Source organism: Oncorhynchus masou, chromosome 28 (assembly GCF_036934945.1).
Source record: "Oncorhynchus masou masou isolate Uvic2021 chromosome 28, UVic_Omas_1.1, whole genome shotgun sequence".
Classification (NCBI taxonomy): Eukaryota; Metazoa; Chordata; class Actinopteri; order Salmoniformes; family Salmonidae; genus Oncorhynchus; species Oncorhynchus masou.
In genome coordinates this window covers 79938103-79962579 of record NC_088239.1, presented here as the reverse complement: position 1 = coordinate 79962579, position 24477 = coordinate 79938103, and the positions used below count along the sequence as shown (strand labels likewise).

At 41.8% G+C, this 24477-nt stretch overlaps 1 protein-coding gene across 1 annotated transcript; it reads right to left on the bottom strand.

Annotated features, from left to right (window-relative positions):
* Positions 1-20708: 20708 nt before the first annotated feature.
* Positions 20709-23907, bottom strand: LOC135518383 (lysozyme C II). Its single transcript, XM_064943546.1, has 4 exons — positions 23679-23907; positions 23372-23533; positions 21681-21759; positions 20709-21317 (listed from the first exon to the last, which is right to left on the bottom strand). The coding sequence occupies exons 1-4, from the start codon at positions 23803-23805 to the stop codon at positions 21251-21253; spliced, it is 435 nt and encodes a 144-aa protein (XP_064799618.1). The 5' UTR covers positions 23806-23907; the 3' UTR covers positions 20709-21250.
* Positions 23908-24477: the final 570 nt, after the last annotated feature.

Genomic DNA, 24477 nt, shown 5'->3' with positions numbered 1-24477 from the left:
GCATGAAGTTTGAAATTCAAGAAATTCTACACTCCGATAACTCAGGGATCAAGACAGTATATGTGTTCGAAAGTCAACCGGGAGCTACCGGAGAGCCTTGTGTCCAGAGTCAACGTGAGAAGAGACTCGGTTCAAATAATGATTTAATTCAGCAGTCATGGACTCTAAACCCAAATGTAAACATCACAGTCCACAGCCAAAACAGGAAGCACAACTACGAATTCAGCGTTCCAGAAAGCAGCAAGGATGCAGAGTTCACAGAAAGACACAGCATTGCCTCAAGGTGTTGTGGGGAATTGGCCTGCCGCAAAAGCTGCTGTGATGATCAATTTGCTTTTCACCGTTCGCCCAGCAACAATGACACCGACTTCACATTGGCAGGTGGGTCCTCCAGCCCACCCCCTTTGTCTGACTTCTGGAAAAGCACAGATGCACTGTATGACATTCCCCCACCATGTGAGTTTTCCGACCATAAATATGAATCCCTGGCAGACCTTACCGAAGACATAGCTTCCTGTCAGATTGGAGCTTGTTGTACTACGGACAAGCAGCAATGGGTATTCAGTCCACCACCCTCCATGAGGCACCATAAAGACTCTGGTTGCCCATACTCACTTGATGGTGAAGACAGTGCCCATTTGGCATCTTTCTTCGACAGCGTATCGGAATCAGACAACTATGAACCCATGTTCATGAGACCACCATTGTCAGTGAACAGGTCCAGTTACACCAAAGACTTCATCCAAAACCACGAGATGAAGACCCAGATGCGTAACAATAGCATAGCTACCGTAGAATGCAAAACCTGCTTGTCGTCCAGTTATCTACAAAAGCCGACGAAGAGGCGGCGGACTTTCCCCGGAGTGAAAGAAGAACCAAGTCAAATGCAGGAGGGCCTACCTTCGTGGGAGGGAAGAGAGTCTTTTTCGTCTGGCACCATCTCCTCTTACATTATGGAGTCCCTTCCGTTCCAAGCAGAGAGACTAAGCAGACTGACAGCAGACCACCAGGAAGATGAGAGGCTTTGTCCCTTCAGTGCATTGAGACGTAAATCCTCCCAAAGCAGCTACAGTTACAGACCCAGCTCCAGCAATGCAAACAGCCACCTCGAGCCACAGCAACAACTGATCAATCCGTCATATGCATCTACGTCCGAGGAGACTGTAGAGGAGGTCTTCCAGTTACCAGAGCCAAGGCACCTACCATGTGAAGAATCCAGAGGACCCAACCTGGACTTTGGAGGGAATGCATTGGCGGACATGGCTTTCGGAGTGGAGCAGATCGAGGTGGCAGAGAGCGGCTTTGATGAAGACATGGGGGAAGTGGAGTACCACAGCCTAGATCCCACGATCGAGGAGCTCACTCAGAGGGACCTGCTCATTCAGGTCTTCCCTCCCTCCCTTTCCAAACTGTCATCCCAAGAGAATTCAGTTCCCAATCTTCAATCCATGCGGCGAAGAGGATCAGTCATGGCCATGACAACAGGGAGCACTGAGCAAAGGGTCTTGCAGTGTGTCTCCAAACTAGCAGAGAGCGCAGCACTGAATAGTCCCCACTGGGACACCTCCAACGTAATCCCAGAGGCACGGTCTGTGTTCCCCATACTGAACATGGAGATGGACTCAGGAATCACAAGTAAAGCTACAGAGGAAGTTAGACTAACGCCGAAAAGGTCTCAAACAGTAAGAGCTAGCATCTCCAGCCCTACTCTTTCACAGATCGAGGAGGGGAAAGAACCTCCTCCAAAATACCAGATTGTAGAGGATTCAGGCATGGAGATTGCAGAGGCACCCAGTCCAGATCATGAATCTCAAGACCAAGAGACAGAAAGCAATTGGAAGCCCAAGCTATATCAGACAGATTCTACAGCGGAAAAACAAAGTGTGTCCAAATGTGAGTTGTACCAATCTCAGGTTTTTCAGTAATCATAGCCTAAGACATTATTTCCAAATGCCCACTTGTCCCAGAGGGACCCACCTGATTCAATAAGTTGGTTAAGATGATATAAGGAGGTCAGAAAGTGTTCTCATATGGGTATCCTTTATTTATTTTCTGAAGTCTCCTTAGAGGTCAAGGACAACGGCCCCGAGCACTGGGCTAAGAGACGGAATCTCTTCAAGGACAGCAAGCAATGGAGCTCTATAGGAGGAAGCTCCCTAACCAGCAGCATCAATGAGGAGTCAGGTAGGCACCATAATGTCCCCTAATCTAGAACCAGACACAGCTTTCATTTGTTGGTCTATAACCAGCCATAACACAGATATTGAGTGGTATGCCTTTATTGCTATGACATAACAAGGCAATCAGAACTGTGTGAACAGGAGATAGAATATGATATAAGTCGTATTTTAGGTGTGTCAGCGATACCAGAGGTTTTCACAATTGGGGTGATTTGGGTGTAGTCATTGTAAATCTATTGTAGTATTGTAGAAACGGGAAGGCACTGGCCCATAAATAAGCACAACGACGTTTTTTACTTCATTCTCTTTTTTTTATTTCAAAAAAGCTTATGTGTTTTGACTTTCGTCAACAGGTGCAATCTGGGAAAAAAATACAACAATTCCACCTACTTTACAATTTGTTGTTTTTCAGATTGCACCTGCTGACGGAAGGTCTACGTTCCCACAAAGAACGGTGCCCAACACCCCTCCCCCCCCACACAAAAAAAGCAAGCTTTGATGAAGTCGAAAGTGGAAATGTGCCCACTTTTTAAAAATAAAACAGAACTCCGTGAACTAAACATGTTGTTGTTGTGGTTATTTATGTCAGACACTATTTATCACTGACTTTTCTGGAACACCGGAACCAATGCTGTATAAGTCATTAACAGAAAACTTGTTTCGGAAAACTAGTAATGGAATGTCATGTCATGTCATGTGTGCTCATGTCACTGTGTAGGAATTTCAGAAGACAGTCGTTCTGTTGACATGGCAACAAGGGACCTTGGAGATAAGGGTTTCTACACAGAAACCTTCCACTGTGCCTCATGGATTTACAGTGGAGACGAAGTCAGTCCGACTGCTGGGCCAGTTCCTCCTGGTCTCCAACCTCGAACTGTCACAAGTAGGACACCTTTCTACATGTCTTACATCACGGTGTTGGGGCCTTCTCCAATAAAGTCAGTCAATTCAGAGATTGAAAATCAGTTGACAAATTAAAATCTTCTTTAAGAAAATAATCAACGTGCCAGAGTTTGGCGTAGCGTTCTAAGCTCTATGTATATCACCTGCCGACCGAGGTTTGAGCCCTGTGTCGGCCACCCTTTGTCTATGGCCATACTATTTGTCTCCCCCTCTACCTTTCCCGCTATACTGTCAAGAAAATGTTACTAAAATATCTAAGGAGGTCCTGTAAAACAAATACTACTACTACCACTACCGATGTTACTTCTACATGTACATGCTAGTCATTTAGCAGAGACTCTTATCCAGAGCGACTTGCAATAGTGAGTGCATACATTTTCATATTTTTACTACTACTACTACTACTCCTACCACCACCAATGTTCTTAATGTTATCAACCATTTAATAGAACTCTTGAAGGTGAAAACACAGATGGACCATTCTTACTTAATTGGTTCTTCTCTCTGCAGTTCGTGAAAGGACGGTCAAGATTTGGAAAGGAATGGGAGAGTATCCCTGGGGGTTCAGAATACAGTTTTCCAAACCTATTGTGGTCACAGAGGTCGACACAAGTAAGTCCATTTGTCTACCGTATTTGTACAATGTGCATCTTATCACGCTAATAAATGCACAGCAAAGGTTACTCAGACAATATTTCCAATTGTTTTGATTGTTTGATAAAGATGCAGTTTGATCAACAAGGCGGACATTTTGTGTCACTGCAGCAATTTCCAAGCAGTTTGATGTTTTTGATAGATATTTACACTGCTGCAAGTGTCCATTGGCCGTATCTAGCAAACCACACTGCTAGCTCAGCTGTAAGCCAAGCTCCTCCCTTCTGTTTTCAGATGGAGCAGCCGAGGAGGCGGGGCTATTGGTGGGAGATTTCGTCATGGCCGTCAATGGGATCGATGTCACCAGTATCCCCCACTCTGAGGCAGCTGACCTGGCAAGACAAGGTAGGAATAAAATAGGCCAACATGTTAACTGTTAGATCATGGTACTGCACAAGTATGTAGTTAGAATTAGCTATAAAGGATAATGCACCACAGGTGGTTGGTGGTACCTTAATTTGGGAGGACAGGCTCATGGTAATGGCTGGAGCGGAATCTCTGGAATGGTATGAAATACATCAAACACATGGTTTCCATGGTTTCCATGTGTTTGATGCCATTCCATTCGCTCCGTTCCAGACATTATGATGAGCTGTCCTCCTCTCAGCAGCCTCCTGTGGAGTGTCCATCAGGTACCTATTCACAAGCCAAAACTGACTTAAAGGACATCATGTCCTGACAAATATTTTGCTATCATGTTTAGTTTTTTTAGTATGTGATGGAGAATGGAATCCCCTTATTATTTGTTTTTTGATAGGCCCAGACCTCCTGACTATGACCATTGGCTCAGACATCGGTCGAGGCCCCAACACCCCCAGACCTACCTGCCGAGGCTACCTCCATAAGCGCACCCAGTCTGGCCTGATCAAGGGTTGGAGAAGGAGGTGGTTCGTGCTCAGACATGACTGCTGTCTGTACTACTACAGGCATAAAAAGGTGAGCACAACATCCTGGTAACTCGTCACGTGCCTTTAGAGAAACTAGCCTTTTGATCTAAAAGGGACACTTTTGGATCTAAAAGGGACATTTCAAATTACAAAGTTTGTCAGACATTTTGCCTTTTACATTTTACCTCATAATTGCTCTTCAGTCAAGCTGTTTTATATTCCACACTATGTATTGCGTAAATGCCCCTCCCCTGTAGGACAACATTACTTATGAGGTGAACTATCCCTACTTTCTTCCACAACAATATTCCCCCAGAAGTTTCATTTAGAAAAGGTGAATTGGGCCTGGAAATCGATTAACAGTAAGTCACGTATGATATTAGTTTTCTTTGAAGGTAACTATGACATGTGTGGATTGTGGTATTCTCTTTAAGTGGATGAAAGAGTGTCCAGATAAACATGGCTTAACAGTCATACACATGGCACCACTCCTTCACTCTAAAAGTCATCCTCAAGACACCACTCCTTCACTCAATTAGTCATCCTCAAGACACCACTCCTTCACTCTAACAGTCATCCTCAAGACACCACTCCTTCACTCAATTAGTCATCCTCAAGACACCACTCCTTCACTCTAAAAGTCATCCTCAAGACACCACTCCTTCACTCTAAAAGTCATCCTCAAGACACCACTCCCTCACTCAATTAGTCATCCTCAAGACACCACTCCTTCACTCAATTAGTCATCCTCAAGACACCACTCCTTCACTCTAAAAGTCATCCTCAAGACACCACTCCTTCACTCAATTAGTCATCCTCAAGACACCACTCCTTCACTCTAACAGTCATCCTCAAGACACCACTCCTTCACTCAATTAGTCATCCTCAAGACACCACTCCTTCATTCAATTAGTCATCCTCAAGACACCACTCCTTCACTCAATTAGTCATCCTCAAGACACCACTCCTTCACTCAATTAGTCATCCTCAAGACACCACTCCCTTCACTCTCAAGACACCACTCCTTCAAAGTCATCCTCAAGACACCACTCCTTCACTCAATTAGTCATCCTCAAGACACCACTCCTTCATCCTCAAGACACCAACTCTAGCAGTCATCCTCAAGACACCACTCCTTCACTCTAATTAGTCATCCTCAAGACACCACTCCTTCACTCTAATTAGTCATCCTCAAGACACACCACTCCTTCATCCTCAATTAGTCATCCTCAAGACACCACTCCTTCACTCTAATCCTCAAGAGTCATCCTCAAGACACCACTCCTTCACTCTAAAAGTCATCCTCAAGACACCACTCCTTCACTCAATTAGTCATCCTCAAGACACCACTCCTTCACTCAATTAGTCATCCTCAAGACACCACTCCTTCACTCTAAAAGTCATCCTCAAGACACCACTCCTTCACTCAATTAGTCATCCTCAAGACACCACTCCTTCACTCTAACAGTCATCCTCAAGACACCACTCCTTCACTCTAACAGTCATCCTCAAGACACCACTCCTTCACTCTAACAGTCATCCTCAAGACACCACTCCTTCAATCTAAATGTCATCCTCAAGACACCACTCCTTCACTCAATTAGTCATCCTCAAGACACCACTCCTTCACTCTAAAAGTCATCCTCAAGACACCACTCCTTCACTCAATTAGCCATCCTCCAGACACCAATCCTTCACTCTAACAGTCATCCTCAAATCAAATCAAATGTATTTATATAGCCCTTTGTACATCAGCTAATATCTCAAAGTGCTGTACAAAACCCAGCCTAAAACTCCAAACAGCAAGCAATGCAGGTGTAGAAGCACGGTGGCTAGGAAAAACTCCCTAAAAAGGCCAAAACCTAGGAAGAAACCTAGAGAGGAACCAGGCTATGAGGGGTGGCCAGTCCTCTTCTGGCTGTGCCAGGTGGAGATTATAACAGAACATGGCAAAGATGTTCAAATGTTCATAAATTATCAGCATGGTCAAATAATAATAATCACAGGCAGAACAGTTGAAACTGGAGCAGCAGCACGACCAGGTGGACTGGGGACAGCAAGGAGTCATCATGCCAGGTAGTCCTGAGGCATGGTCCTAGGGCTCAGGTCCTCTGAGAGAGAGAAAGAGAGAAAGAGAAAATTAGAGAGAGCATACTTAAATTCACACAGGACACCAGATAAGAGGAGAAGTACTCCAGATATAACAAACTGACCCTAGACCCCCGACACATAAACTACTGCAGCATAAATACTGGAGGCTGAGACAGGAGGGGTCAGGAGACACTGTGGCCCCATCCAATGATACCCCCGGACAGGGCCAAACAGGAAGGATATAAGCCCACCCACTTTGCCAAAGCACAGCCCCCACACCACTAGAGGGATATCTTCAACCACCAACTTAACATCCTGAGACAAGGCCGAATATAGCCCACAAAGATCTCCGCCACGGCACAACCCAAAGGGGGGGCGCCAACCCAGACACGAAGATCACATCAGTGACTCAACCCACTCAAGTGACGCACCCCTCCTAGGGATGGCATGAAAGAGCACCAGTAATAGGGTTAGAGCCAGAGAATCCCAGTGGAAAGAGGGGAACTGGCCAGGCAGAGACAGCAAGGGCAGTTTGTTGCTCCAGAGCCTTTCCGTTCACCTTCACACTCCTGGGCCAGACTACACTCAATCATATGACCCACTGAAGAGATGAGTCTTCAGTAAAGACTTAAAGGTTGAGACCGAGTTTGCGTCTCTCACATGGGTAGGCAGACCATTCCATAAAAATGGAGCTCTATAGGAGAAAGCCCTGCCTCCAGCTGTTTGCTTAGATATTCTAGGGACAATTAGGAGGCCAGCATCTTGTGACCGTAGCATACGTGTAGATATGTACGGCAGGACCAAATCAGAGAGATAGGTAGGAGCAAGCCCATGTAATGCTTTGTAGGTTAGCAGTAAAACCTTGATATCAGCCCTTGCCATGACAGGAAGCCCGTGTAGGGCGGCTAGCACTGGAGTAATATGATCATATGATCAATTTTTTGGTTCTAGTCAGGATTCTAGCAGCCATATTTAGCACTAACTGAAGTTTATTTAGTGCTTTATCCGGGTAGACGGAAAGTAGAGCATTGCAGTAGTCTAACCGAGAAGTAACAAAAGCATGGATACATTTGTCTGCATTATTTTTGGACAGAAAGTTTCTGATTTTTGCAATGTTAAGTAGATGGAAAAAGCTGTCCTTAAAACAGTCTTGATATGTTCGTCAAAAGAGAGATCACGGTCCAAAGTAGCGTCGAGGTCCTTCACAGTTTTATTTGAGACGACTGTACAACCATTAAGTTGATCAGATTCAACAGAAGATCTCTTTGTTTCTCGGGACCTAGAACAAGCGTCTCTGTTTTGTCCGAGTTTAAATGTAGAACGTTTGCAGCCATCCACTTCCTTATGTCTGAAACACAGGCTTCAAGCGAGGGCAATTTTGGGGCTTCACCATGTTTCATTGAAATGTACAGCTGTGTGTCGTCCGCATAGCAGTGAAAGTTAACATTATGTTTTCAAATGACATCCCCAAGAGGTAAAATATATAGTGAAAACAATAGTGGTCCTGGAACGGAACCTTGAGGAACACTGAAATTTACAGTTGATTTGTCAGAGGACAAACCATTCACAGAGACAAACTGATATCTTCCCGACAGATAAGATCTAAACCAGGCCAGAACTTGTGCGTGTAGACCAATTTGGGTTTCCAATCTCTCCAAAAGAATGTGGTGATCGATGGTATCAAAAGCAGCACTAAGGTCTAGGAGCACGAGGACAGATGCAGAGCCTCGGTCTGATGCCATTAAAAGTTAATTTACCACCTTCACAAGTGCAGTCTCAGCACTATGATGGTGTCACGTTCTGACCTTTATCTCCTTTGTTTTGTCATTATTTAGTATGGTCAGGGCGTGAGTTGGGGTGGGCAGTCTGTTTGTTTTTCTATGATTTGGGTATTTCTATGTTTCGGCCTAGTATGGTTCTCAATCAGAGGCAGGTGTCATTAGTTGTCTCTGATTGAGAATCATACTTAGGTAGCCTGGGTTTCACTGTGTGTTTGTGGGTGATTGTTCCTGTCTCTGTGTTTGCACCAGATAGGGCTGTTTTTTTCACATTTCTTGTTTTGTTAGTTTATTCATGTATAGTGTCTTTATAAATTAAAACATGAATAACCACCACGCTGAGTTTTGGTCCGCCTCTCCTTCAAGTAAAGAAAACCGTTACAGATGAGGTCTAAAACCAGACTAAAGCATTTCGTATACAATATTTGTCTTCAGGAAGGCAGTGCGTTGCTGCGCAACAGCATTTTCTAAAAATTCGATTCGATATAGGCCGATAGTTTTTTATATTTTCTGGGTCAAGGTTTGGTTTTTCAAGAGAGGCTTTATTACTGCCACTTTTAGTGAGTTTGGTACACATCCGGTGGATAGAGAGCCGTTTATTATGTTCAACATAGGAGGGCCAAGCACAGGAAGCAGCTCTTTCAGTAGTTTAGTTGGAATAGGGTCCAGTATGCAGCTTGAAGGTTTAGAGGCCATGATTATTTTCATCATTGTGTCAAGAGATGTAGTACTTAAACACTTGAGTGACTCTCTTGATCCTTGGTCCTGGCAGAGTTGTGCAGACTCAGGACAACTGAGCTTTGAAGGAATATGCAGATTTAAAGAGGAGTCCGTAATTTGCTTTCTAATAATCATGATCTTTTCCCCAAAGTGGTTCATGAATTTATTACTGCTGAAGTGAAAGCCATCCTCTCTTGGGGAATGCTGCTTTTTAGTTAGCTTTGCGACAGTATAAAAATACAATTTCTGACTGTTCTTATTTTCCTCAATTAAGTTGGAAAAATAAGATGATCGAGCAGCAGTAAGGGCTCTTCGGTACTGCACGGTACTGTCTTTCCAAGCTAGTCGGAAGACTTCCAGTTTGGTGTGGCGCCATTTCCGTTCCAATTTTCTGGATGCTTCAGTGCTCGGGTATTTTCTGTATACCAGGGAGCTAGTTTCTTGTGAGAAATGTTTTTAGTTTTTAGGTGTGCAACTGCATCTAGGGTATTGCACAAGGTTAAATTGAGTTCCTGAGTTAGGTGGTTAACGGATTTTTGTCCTCTGACGTCCTTGGGTAGACAGAGGGAGTCTGGAAGGGCATCAAGGAATCTTTGTGTTGTCTGTGAATTTATAGCACGACTTTTGATGCTCCTTGGTTGGGGTCTGAGCAGATTATTTGTTGCAATTGCAAACATAATAAAATGGTGGTCCGATAGTCCAGGATTATGAAGAAAAACATTAAGATCTACAACATTTATTCCATGGGACAAAACTAGGTCCAGAGTATGACTGTGACAGTGAGTAGGTCCAGAGATATGTTGGACAAAACCCACTGAGTCGATGATGGCTCCGAAAGCCTTTTGGAGTGGGTCTGTGGACTTTTCCATGTGAATATTAAAGTCACCAAAAATTAGAAAATTATCTGCTATGACTACAAGGTCCGATAGGAATTCAGGGAACTCAATGAGGAACGTTGTATATGGCCCAGGAGGCCTGTAAACAGTAGCTATAAAAAGTGATTGAGTAGGCTGCATAGATTTCATGACTAGAAGCTCAAAAGATGAAAACTTCATTTTTTTTTTGTAAATCGAAATGTGCTATTGTAAATGTTAGCAACACCTCCGCCTTTGCGGGATGCACGGGGATATGGTCCACAACAAGACATCACTCCTTCACTCAATTAGCCATCCTCAAGACACCACTCCTTCACTCAATTAGCCATCCTCAAGACACCACTCCTTCACTCAATAACAGTCATCCTCAAGACACCACTCCTTCACTCTAACAGTCATCCTCAAGACACCACTCCTTCACTCTAACAGTCATCCTCAAGACACCACTCCTTCACTCTAACAGTCATCCTCAAGACACCACTCCTTCACTCTAACAGTCATCCTCAAGACACCACTCCTTCACTTTAACAGTCATCCTCAAGACACCACTCCTTCACTTTAATAGTCATCCTCAAGACACCACTCCTTCACTTTAATAGTCATCCTCAAGACACCACTCCTTCACTTTAACAGTCATCCTCAAGACACCACTCCTTCACTCTAACAGTCATCCTCAAGACACCACTTCTTCACCTTTTTTTATTTTTTATTTTTTTTATTTCACCTTTATTTAACCAGGTAGGCTAGTTGAGAACAAGTTCTGATTTGCAACTGCGTCCTGGCCAAGATAAAGCATAGCAGTGTGAACAGACAACACAGAGTTACACATTGAGTAAACAATAAACAAGTCAATAACACAGTAGGAAAAAAAGGGTCTATATACATTGTGTGCAAAAGGCATGAGGAGGACATAATTACAATTTTCCAGATTAACACTGGAGTGATAAATGATCAGATGGTCATGTACAGGTAGAGATATTGATGTGCAAAAGAGCAGAAAAGTAAATAAATAAAAACAGTATGGAGATGAGGTAGGTATAATTGGGTGGGCTATTTACCGATAAGACTATGTACAGCTGCAGCGATCGGTTAGCTGCTCAGATAGCAGATGTTTGAAGTTGGTGAGGGAGATAAAAGTCTCCAACTTCAGTGATTTCTGCAATAGTCATCCTCAAGACACCACTCCTTCACTCTAACAGTCATCCTCAAGACACCACTCCTTCACTCTAACAGTCATCCTACTCCTTCACTATTAGTCATCCTCAAGACACCACTCCTTCACTCTAACAGTCATCCTCAAGACACCACTCCTTCACTCTAACAGTCATCCTCAAGACACCACTCCTTCACTCTAGTCACAGACACCACTCCTTCACTTTAATAGTCATCCTCAAGACACCACTCCTTCACTTTAATAGTCATCCTCAAGACACCACTCCTTCACTCTAACAGTCATCCTCAAAACACCACTCCTTCACTCTAACAGTCATCCTCAAGACACCACTCCTTCACTCTAACAGTCATCCTCAAGACACCACTCCTTCACTCTAACAGTCATCCTCAAGACACCACTCCTTCACTTTAATAGTCATCCTCAAGACACCACTCCTTCACTTTAATAGTCATCCTCAAGACACCACTCCTTCACTCTAACAGTCATCCTCAAAACACCACTCTAACAGTCAAGACACCAACTATTCACTTACAATCTCCACTGACAGCCAGTGTATTTCTGTTGCAGGATGAGGGAAGGAAGCGAGCTCTGTCATCTTTTAAGCTAGAGGGAGCAGATGTTGGAGGGGACCCCTCCCTGGGGAAACCCTTTGTGTTCAAGTGCTGCCCCCTGTCTGCCAACCGAGTGTACTACTTCTCCGCAACATCCAACCTGGAGATGAAAAGGTATCGATAGAGTAGTAGTCCTTGCATAGTGTTTATTGTGTTTTTATGTAGTTTTGTGTATGACCAGACTAATTTCAGATAGAAATACACGTTATAGATCTATCATTCATTCTCATTAAAATAAAGTATGATAAGGTGCTAGATCTATTCTATTGTGCCATATTTCTACGCTTCTTCTCCCTTCCTTTTTTTTGGTTTATTTTTTACATCAGGTACAACAGCTAAAAATACAATATTTGGGGTTATTTAAAATATTTTTCACAGTAGTTTAGATGGTACCATGATTCTCTATGGCTAAGCTATACATTGCTTATAGTCACAAACTGAAATGAGATTTGAGACATTTTAGAAGTTTAGAAACCAGGATTAGCAGAGCACTAAAGTGTGCATACGACGCCAATAACAAGTTATTTATTTGAAATAATTATCTGTGATATTGCTCACCTGCTGTTTTTCATTAATTTAGGTGGTTGGATGCCATGGACCGTGCTGTTCATCCTGTAACACAAGTAAGGATTGTTGTCAAACAATGAAAACATGTAGAATTTATATCCAGTTATTCTTACAAGCTAATCTAAAATAAAATATACAATCTTTCTTGAAATTCTGTCTCGCTACAATACACTATTACATTCCATCATGCATATTTTTAACTGTGGAGGATATAATCAAAGGTGGTTTTGGGGGGAATGATTCAAATAAATGAGGCATGTTGTTGTCCATGCTGAGACTATAGCCTATAGAACTAATCCCTGCCCTGACCTCTCATGTGGCAGAATCACGTGTGGGTGGATGTGACTCGCCACAACGCCAGCCTCCCCCCACTGGCCGTGAAGAACCCAGAGTGTCTGGGCCTGCTTCACCAGATAGACAGGAATAACAAGGACACGTGGGTGCAGCACTACTGTACACTGAAGGACGGCTGCCTCTACTTCTACGCAGGCATCCGCTCAACGCACGCTCTGGGTATGTTGTGATGGCATGCCTCACCTTGATCCACGCTCTGGGTATGTTGTGATGGCATGCCTCACCTTGATCCACGCTCTGGGTATGTTGTGATGGCATGCCTCACCTTGATCCACGCTCTGGGTATGTTGTGATGGCATGCCTCACCTTGATCCACGCTCTGGGTATGTTGTGATGGCATGCCTCACCTTGATCCACGCTCTGGGTATGTTGTGATGGCACGCCACGATTATAATTAGTGTGGTCTTTTTTTGTTGTCAATAACTTATTAGCGAGGTTTTGTTTTTTAACCCATTACATGACATTATTTGCACTCCTTGGAGAAGCCTCCTCTGCTAAATACTGTAATATACAGTATCTGACTGCCTCTAGAAGCCTCCTCTGCTAAATACTGTAATATACAGTATCTGACTGCCTCTAGAAGCCTCCTCTGCTAAATAATGTAATATACAGTATCTGACTGCCTCTAGAAGCCTCCTCTGCTAAATACTGTAATATACAGTATCTGACTGCCTCTAGAAGCCTCCTCTGCTAAATACTGTAATATACAGTATCTGACTGCCTCTAGAAGCCTCCTCTGCTAAATACTGTAATATACAGTATCTGACTGCCTCTAGAAGCCTCCTCTGCTAAATACTGTAATATACAGTATCTGACTGCCTCTAGAAGCCTCCTCTGCTAAATACTGTAATATACAGTATCTGACTGCCTCTAGAAGCCTCCTCTGCTAAATACTGTAATATACAGTATCTGACTGCCTCTAGAAGCCTCCTCTGCTAAATACTGTAATATACAGTATCTGACTGCCTCTAGAAGCCTCCTCTGCTAAATACTGTAATATACAGTATCTGACTGCCTCTAGAAGCCTCCTCTGCTAAATACTGTAATATACAGTATCTGACTGCCTCTAGAAGCCTCCTCTCTAGAAGCCTCCTCTGCTAAATACTGTAATATACAGTATCTGACTGCCTCTAGAAGCCTCCTCTGCTAAATACTGTAATATACAGTATCTGACTGCCTCTAGAAGCCTCCTCTGCTAAATACTGTAATATACAGTATCTGACTGCCTCTAGAAGCCTCCTCTGCTAAATACTGTAATATACAGTATCTGACTGCCTCTAGAAGCCTCCTCTGCTAAATACTGTAATATACAGTATCTGACTGCCTCCTCTGCTAAATAGAAGCCTCCTCTGCTAAATACTGTAATATACAGTATCTGACTGCCTCTAGAAGCCTCCTCTGCTAAATACTGTAATATACAGTATCTGACTGCCTCTAGAAGCCTCCTCTGCTAAATACTGTAATATACAGTATCTGACTGCCTCTAGAAGCCTCCTCTGCTAAATACTGTAATATACAGTATCTGACTGCCTCTAGAAGCCTCCTCTGCTAAATACTGTAATATACAGTATCTGACTGCCTCTAGAAGCCTCCTCTGCTAAATAATGTAATATAGTAACTGCCTCTAGAAGCCTCCTCTGCTAAATACTGTAATATACAGTATCTGACTGCCTCTAGAAGCCTCCTCTGCTAAATACTGTAATATACAGTATCTGACTGCCTCTAGAAGCCTCCTCTGCTAAATACTGTAATATACAGTATCTGACTGCCTCTAGAAGCCTCCTCTGCTAAATACTGTAATATACAGTATCTGACTGCCTCTAGAAGCCTCCTCTGCTAAATACTGTAATATACAGTATCTGACTGCCTCTAGAAGCCTCCTCTGCTAAATACTGTAATATACAGTATCTGATAATGAAGCCTCCTCTGCTAAATACTGTAATATACAGTATCTGACTGCCTCTAGAAGCCTCCTCTGCTAAATACTGTAATATACAGTATCTGACTGCCTCTAGAAGCCTCCTCTGCTAAATAATGTAATATACAGTATCTGACTGCCTCTAGAAGCCTCCTCTGCTAAATACTGTAATATACAGTATCTGACTGCCTCTAGAAGCCTCCTCTGCTAAATACTGTAATATACAGTATCTGACTGCCTCTAGAAGCCTCCTCTGCTAAATAAATACTGCTAAATAATATACAGTATCTGACTAGAAGCCTCCTCTGCTAAATACTGTAATATACAGTATCTGACTGCCTCTAGAAGCCTCCTCTGCTAAATACTGTAATATACAGTAATAGAAGCCTCCTCTGCTAAATACTGTAATATACAGTATCTGACTGCCTCTAGAAGCCTCCTCTGCTAAATAATGTAATATACAGTATCTGAAGCCTCCTCTGCTAAATACTGTAATATACAGTATCTGACTGCCTCTAGAAGCCTCCTCTGCTAAATAATGTAATATACAGTATCTGACTGCCTCTAAATAGAAGCCTCCTCTGCTAAATACTGTAATATACAGTATCTGACTAGAAGCCTCCTCTGCTAAATACTGTAATATACAGTATCTGACTGCCCTAGAAGCCTCCTCTGCTAAATACTGTAATATACAGTATCTGACTGCCTCTAGAAGCCTCCTCTGCTAAATACTGTAATATACAGTATCTGACTGCCTCTAGAAGCCTCCTCTGCTAAATACTGTAATATACAGTATCTGACTGCCTCTAGAAGCCTCCTCTGCTAAATACTGTAATATACAGTATCTGACTGCCTCTAGAAGCCTCCTCTGCTAAATACTGTAATATACAGTATCTGACTGCCTCTAGAAGCCTCCTCTGCTAAATACTGTAATATACAGTATCTGACTGCCTCTAGAAGCCTCCTCTGCTAAATAATGTAATATACAGTATCTGACTGCCTCTAGAAGCCTCCTCTGCTAAATACTGTAATATACAGTATCTGACTGCCTCTAGAAGCCTCCTCTGCTAAATACTGTAATATACAGTATCTGACTAGAAGCCTCCTCTGCTAAATACTGTAATATACAGTATCTGACTGCCTCTAGAAGCCTCCTCTGCTAAATACTGTAATATACAGTATCTGACTGCCTCTAGAAGCCTCCTCTGCTAAATACTGTAATATACAGTATCTGACTGCCTCTAGAAGCCTCCTCTGCTAAATACTGTAATATACAGTATCTGACTGCCTCTAGAAGCCTCCTCTGCTAAATACTGTAATATACAGTATCTGACTGCCTCTAGAAGCCTCCTCTGCTAAATACTGTAATATACAGCCTCTAGAAGCCTCCTCTGCTAAATACTGTAATATACAGTATCTGACTGCCTCTAGAAGCCTCCTCTGCTAAATACTGTAATATACAGTATCTGACTGCCTCTAGAAGCCTCCTCTGCTAAATACTGTAATATACAGTATCTGACTGAGCCTCCTCTGCTAAATAATGTAATATACAGTATCTGACTGCCTCTAGAAGCCTCCTCTGCTAAATACTGTAATATACAGTATGACTGAAGCCTCCTCTGCTAAATAATGTAATATACAGTATCTGACTGCCTCTAGAAGCCTCCTCTGCTAAATATGTAATATACAGTATCTGACTGCCTCTAGAAGCCTCCTCTGCTAAATACTGTAATATACAGTATCTGACTGCCTCTAGAAGCCTCCTCTGCTAAATACTGTAATATACAGTATCTGACTGCCTCTAGAAGCCTCCTCTGCTAAATACTGTAATATACAGTATCTGACTGCCTCTAGAAGCCTCCTCTGCTAAATACTGTAATATACAGTATCTGACTGCCTCTAGAAGCCTCCTCTGCTAAATACTGTAATATACAGTATCTGACTGCCTCTAGAAGCCTCCTCTGCTAAATAATGTAATATACAGTATCTGACTGCCTCTAGAAGCCTCCTCTGCTAAATACTGTAATATACAGTATCTGACTGCCTCTAGAAGCCTCCTCTGCTAAATACTGTAATATACAGTATCTGACTGCCTCTAGAAGCCTCCTCTGCTAAATACTGTAATATACAGTATCTGACTGCCTCTAGAAGCCTCCTCTGCTAAATACTGTAATATACAGTATCTGACTGCCTCTAGAAGCCTCCTCTGCTAAATACTGTAATATACAGTATCTGACTGCCTCTAGAAGCCTCCTCTGCTAAATACTGTAATATACAGTATCTGACTGCCTGCTAAATACTGTAATATACAGTATCTGACTGCCTCTCCTCTGCTAAATACTGTAATATACAGTATCTGACTGCCTCTAGAAGCCTCCTCTGCTAAATACTGTAATATACAGTATCTGACTGCCTCTAGAAGCCTCCTCTGCTAAATACTGTAATATACAGTATCTGACTGCTGTAATATACAGTATCTGACTGCCTCTAGAAGCCTCCTCTGCTAAATACTGTAATATACAGTATCTGACTGCCTCTAGAAGCCTCCTCTGCTAAATACTGTAATATACAGTATCTGACTGCCTCTAGAAGCCTCCTCTGCTAAATACTGTAATATACAGTATCTGACTGCCTCTAGAAGCCTCCTCTGCTAAATACTGTAATATACAGTATCTGACTGCCTCTAGAAGCCTCCTCTGCTAAATACTGTAATATACAGTATCTGACTGCCTCTAGAAGCCTCCTCTGCTAAATACTGTAATATACAGTATCTGACTGCCTCTAGAAGCCTCCTCTGCTAAATAATGTAATATACAGTATCTGATAGCCTCCTCTGCTAAATACTGTAATATACAGTATCTGACTGCCTCTAGAAGCCTCCTCTGCTAAATACTGTAATATACAGTATCTGACTGCCTCTAGAAGCCTCCTCTGCTAAATACTGTAATATACAGTATCTGACTGCCTCTAGAAGCCTCCTCTGCTAAATACTGTAATATACAGTATCTGACTGCCTCTAGAAGCCTCCTCTGCTAAATACTGTAATATACAGTATCTGACTGCCTCTAGAAGCCTCCTCTGCTAAATACTGTAATATACAGTATCTGACTGCCTCTAGAAGCCTCCTCTGCTAAATACTGTAATATACAGTATCTGACTGCCTCTAGAAGCCTCCTCTGCTAAATACTGTAATATACAGTATCTGACTGCCTCTAGAAGCCTCCTCTGCTAAATAATGTAATATACAGTATCTGACTGCCTCTAGAAGCCTCCTCTGCTAAATACTGTAATATACAGTATCTGACTGCCTCTAGAAGCCTCCTCTGCTAAATACTGTAATATACAGTATCTGACTGCCTCTAGAAGCCTCCTCTGCTAAATACTGTAATATACAGTATCTGACTGCCTCTAGAAGCCTCCTCTGCTAAATACTGTAATATACAGTATCTGACTGCCTCTAGAAGCCTCCTCTGCTAAATAATGTAATATACAGTATCTGACTGCCTCTAGAAGCCTCCTCTGCTAAATAATGTAATATACAGTATCTGACTGCCTCTAGAAGCCTCCTCTGCTAAATACTGTAATATACAGTATCTGACTGCCTCTAGAAGCCTCCTCTGCTAAATAATGTAATATACAGTATCTGACTGCCTCTAGAAGCCTCCTCTGCTAAATACTGTAATATACAGTATCTGACTGCCTCTAGAAGCCTCCTCTGCTAAATACTGTAATATACAGTATCTGACTGCCTCTAGAAGCCTCCTCTGCTAAATACTGTAATATACAGTATCTGACTGCCTCTAGAAGCCTCCTCTGCTAAATACTGTAATATACAGTATCTGACTGCCTCTAGAAGCCTCCTCTGCTAAATAATGTAATATACAGTATCTGACTGCCTCTAGAAGCCTCCTCTGCTAAATACTGTAATATACAGTATCTGACTGCCTCTAGAAGCCTCCTCTGCTAAATAATGTAATATACAGTATCTGACTGCCTCTAGAAGCCTCCTCTGCTAAATACTGTAATATACAGTATCTGACTGCCTCTAGAAGCCTCCTCTGCTAAATACTGTAATATACAGTATCTGACTGCCTCTAGAAGCCTCCTCTGCTAAATAATGTAATATACAGTATCTGACTGCCTCTAGAAGCCTCCTCTGCTAAATACTGTAATATACAGTATCTGACTGCCTCTAGAAGCCTCCTCTGCTAAATACTGTAATAAATATATGACTCCCTCCAGGGGGGATCTACTTACATGGGTACACTGTGAGGGAACAGTCCTTGGGATCCAAGAAATCCACCATTGAACTGAAACCCCCTTCGGAAGAGTTCAAAACCTTCTATCTCTGTGCTGAAAACCCCATGGAAAACAAACGGTGAGATGTTCACACATTTTACACATGTTGGCACATTTTAAGTAAGCATTTCACTGTACTGTTTACACCTGTTCCCACTGGGCACAGACAACGTTTCAATGTCCAGTTTTGATTTACATTTGGTTGATTTGTCAACTAATGTGAATTCAACGTGAAATCAACAAAAAAAGCTCACCATGTCATTGGGTTAAAAGTTGGTTGAAGAAAAGAGAAAACGTACTTCCGTCGAGGACTTTTTGCAAATCCAAACAATTTTCCACTTTGATTCAACGCTTTTTGTTGTTGAAGATGCTTGGAAACAATGTTGATTTAACCCGTTGTTGCCCAGTGGGTTGTATCCTGTGCATGTGACAATTAAACTTTTGACACATTTTACACAAAGTAGACTCTCATTGATTGTTGATTTAGGAAGGAATAAAGGCACAGCTTTTTAACATGACATAATACTATATGCTTGGAAATACCTTTGCAATAACTAATCAATTCTGAAGTTCATGTTCACAGATGGATCTTGTCTATAAAAGCATCCGCAAAAAAATGGCTACCATACCATCAGGCCGTTCAGGACTACATGAATCGACCACCAGAGGAGACCAGAATGTGAGCTCGATGGATACTCCTCGCATAGCAACCAACCTTTACTGTTATAGCTTCTGGTTTGGTTTAACCAAAAGCATGTTAAAGGATCACTTTACTCAAAAACTTGTTATGATGCAAAACATATCATCATCATCACAGTTTTTACTCTGTACTGAAAACTTGACTACTGACATGCACAATGGGATTTTGGGGGGATTGTATTAACAATGAACTTATGATCAAAATACTAAAATAGTTTTGGAGTGACCTATCCCTTTAATATTGGTTATGTTTGACATTCCCTTGAAGGATTCCATGTAAAGCTGAAAATGGAATGGGAATTTAAGTATTTCAATGCAGTTTAACTTCAGGTCGCTTTACTCTACCCTGAGTGTCAGTCTGTTTACATTATCATGCAAGACGACAAACACACAGATCGGCGACCAGTCTTACCCTTGTTGGACGACCAGCTGTTCAAGGCATTTACAGTATGTTCACTTCAGAAAAATGATTACCGGCACTTTGGGAAAACTACTCTTTAACTAACAGTGTACTTGGAAGATGTCCATAGTCTTTATTTAAAAAAAATTGGGGGGAAAATATTTGTTACTTTAAGTAGACCTTGGAGTATTGTAGAGTATGTTGGAAAAGAAAATAGAATGTTTTTCACAGATTCATTCACATTTTGAAGTAATTGAATTGTAGAATTCATCTGCTGCTATGCTTTTTCAACAATTTCTCCAGATTCTCACTGAACAGTCTGCAAGTATTTGGTAATTGAATGAGTTTCTGGCATTATGCATTTTATACGCATTTGTAAACATATGATATATGGATGGAGTTGTCTGGAGGATTTTGAATTGTTGCTATGGGCTTGTTGTATGTTTTGATACTGTTAGCTTCCTTAGTGATACAGCACTGCACCATTTCAGAGATGATGATGTTGGCTGAATAATAAATACATAATAAATTACATGACAGTTTGACTATAATAAGACAATTCTATCATCTATCATTGCTACACAACACCAACAACAAATAAAACATGAACTTGTTTTATTTTTATGGGTAAGCATGTTGAGCTGTTTACTGATTTGACATGAAGTAATATTATACATTATATTTGATAATACATTTGATACAAAAAAAACTGATTATTAGTGATTTACTCTGTATTATAAACTGGGTGGTTCGACCCCTGAATGGTGATTGGCTGAAAGCCGTGGTATACCACTGGTATGACAAAACATTTATTTTTACTGCTCTAATTACATTGGTAACCAGTTTATAACAGCAATAAGGCACCTCGGGGGTTTGTGGTATATGGCCAATATACCATGACTAAGGGCTGTATCCAGACACTCAGTGTTGCGTCGTGCATAAGAACAGCCTTTAGCCGTGGTATATTGGCCATATAACACACCCCCTAGGCCTTTATTGCTTAAATCTAAAATGTATCAATATGTGAAAGTTTACTAGTTAAAGCTGCAGAAGCTGATGGATAGTACAGAGTGGATCCATCCTATGAGTTAAGTCTGCTTCAGAATGGTTTGAGAAGTGTTGAGCTGCTCCAGTATGGTCTTAGACCCCGCAGCCAGCCACGTAGGACCTCAGGTCCTGATTCTGACAGTGAAGGCGCCAAGCCACCCTGAAATGTACACACACCATCATGTTTGGTATTTGATATATCGACAATACATATCAGATATAAGACAACGGAACATTATGTGGAATTGAAGGATGATAGAAGACTTGGAAACGGTTTACATTACGTAGGCATTAATTCAGGGTCATTTTAAGGGAGTATTTAAGTTAGATAATTACCATGTACAGGCAGTTCTTACCATTTAAATTCTTATAAAAGGTGAGAGCTAATTTGTTACAGGTTATCCCATTTATACATAGCCTTGTAGAGTGATATTGGGCTACAGGTAACATCAAGTATGGCTAATTATTTTGTAACTTAAATGTTTTTGTAACATAGTACTTTCAGAGAAACCTGCCATCTCACCATGCCCCGATTCCGTTCGGGTCCATCACCACACGCTTGGCACAACGGATCGCCACCGTGAGGTCATCAGTTAGCAGCTCTGTCAGAAGTAAGAGGAAGGGAAACCTTTAGTCATAGTACCGTACGGGAAACAGGAAGAACCAAAAGCTTAGAACAACAACAACAGCAGATTACTGTACAATGAAACAATACAGGTACGTTGGTCGGGGTTTAGGATAGAGAAGTAGGCCTACCTGGAGCCCCAGTGTCTGTTTATTCTCATTTTGACTGTATTCAAATGTAACATCAGAATTATGTAAGATCAACATTATAGTGCCTTCAGAAAGTATTAATACCCCCTTGACCTTTTACACATTTTGTTGTGTTTTTTGTTGTGTGATTTAAGACATACATTTTGTTGTGTGATTTAAGTCAAAACTGTAACCATGTCACTCAGGAAAATGAGTCTTCTTGGTAAGCAACTCCGGTGTATATTTGGCCTTGTGTTTTAGGTTATTGTCCTGCTGAAAGGTATATTTGTCTCCCAGTGTTACGTATACGCTGGGAGTTGGAAAGCAGGTGCAGAAGGTGAGTTTAATACGGAACAGATACAAAAGAACAAACATGGGAAGCATACTGAACGTGAGAGACAATCAATAACACCTAAGGACTGATGAACACAGAGGCTAAATAAAGGGGAAGTAATCAGGGATGTGATTAGTATTTTCCTTCAGGCTTTTTCCTGTGCTTAGCTCTATTCCGTTTCTTTTTATCTTTAAAAAATCCCTAGTCCTTGCCAATGACAAGCATACCCATAACATGATGCTGCCATCAGCATGCTTGAAAATCTGAAGAGTGGTACTCAGTGATGTGTTGTGTTGGATTTCCCCCAAACATAACGCTTTGTATTCAGGGAATAAAGTGAATTATTTTCCACATTGTAGTATTACTTTAGTGCCTTATTGCAAACAGGATGCATGTTTTAGAATATTTGTATTCTGTACAGACTTCCTTCTTTTCATTCTGTCATTTAGGTTAGGATTGTGGAGCAACTATGTTGTTGATTCATCCTCAGTTTTCACAGCCAGTAACTTATTGAAGTCACCATTGGACTCACTGAGCGATTTCCTTCCTCTCTGGCAACTGAGTTAGGAAGGACACCTGTATCTTTGTAGTGAATGGGTGTATTGATACACAATCCAACGTATAATTAATAACTTCCCCATGTTCAAAGGGATAATCCATGTCTGCTTTTTTACATTTTTTAACCATCTACCAATAGATATCCTTCTTTGCGAGGCATTGGAAAATCTTCCTGGTGTTTGGGGTTGAATCTGTGTTTGAAATTCGCTGGTCAACTGAAGGACCTTACAGATAATTGTATGTGTGGGGGTACAGAGATGGGGTAGTTATTCAAAAATCATGTTAAACACTATTATTGCACACAACGTATGTGACTTGTTAAGCACATTTGCACTCCAGAATTTGTAAAAATGTCTTAAAACATAACTACACTTTGACATTATGGGGTATTGTGTGTGTAGGCCAGTGACACTAAATCTCTATTTAATCCATTTAAATTCAGGCTGTAACACAACAAAATAAGTGGAATAAGTCAAGGGGTACACGGCCAATAGCCCTCAACCCGGCACATTTCTTGTCAAAAGTAATGCTCTATGTGCGCGATGCCATTAGGTAGGCAGGCTACTCACGGTTGCAGCGAATACCACAGACGTTCTTAGCCCCCGGGGTACGTCCGTCATCACACCAGTAGCGGCTGTTGATCTGGAAGATGCCATAGTCGGTGGAGCCGTCGGTGTTGCGGTTGGTGGCCTGGGTATTGTAGCTCGACTCCCATTTAGACAGGCAGACCCCTTAGAGGACATATAGTCACGCGGTGGATTATCCTCAATCTAAGGTTAGCTATGGTAAGATATTTTTGGAGCTCAGAAACATACAACCATATGCACACACACACACACATCCTCAAAGACCACGATCAAGTATATTATCACTCACAGTTGGGCAGGCTGTTTCCAGCGTAGCCATCCATTCCGGATGCCTTCAGCGCTCTGGCCAGCTCACATCTGTCATACACCTTAGCACTGGCCACAGCCACAAGCAGGAGAACAACAACAGCTCTCATTCTGAACAGACAGACAGCTAGGTCTAATGGTTTGGATGAAAAGAAGGCTTGTGTCTCTAAAAGTGTGAGCAAGTCTACTTCAGCTTTCCTTATAAAGGCTCAGGACGAAAGAGACATTGATATCGCACTATTTACACAATAGATATGTGCCAATAGCTTCTGCAAAAAGGAGTGGTTGTGAAACTGAGAGTTTTCCCATTTAACCTTTTGTTAGGCAGACTTTTTTGCAGGTGATTTAGATACAGTAGATACAGTATTAAATGCATAGTGGGTATTTTTTAAGACAAAGGCTTCATTCACTGTTTAAAAATTGCATATTGAGTATCATCATTATGCCCAGTAGGTTAGATTTAAGGTACTGTATTTTTCAATATCATCATTATGCCCAATAGATCAAATAAAACAAACTTTTATTGGTAGCATACACCGATTTGCAAATGTTATCGCAGGTTCAGTGAAATGCTTGTGTTTCTAGCTCCAACAGTGCAGTAATACCTAGCAATACAAAATATTGTAAAAACAATACACACATAATCCAGAAAAATCATACATTCTGACATATCAGAATGAGCAATGTCAGAGACCGGAATAGAAATATATGTACACATAATGGCAGGTAGTCTAGCGGTTATGAGTGTTGGGCCAGTAATTGAAAGGTCGCTGGTTCGAATC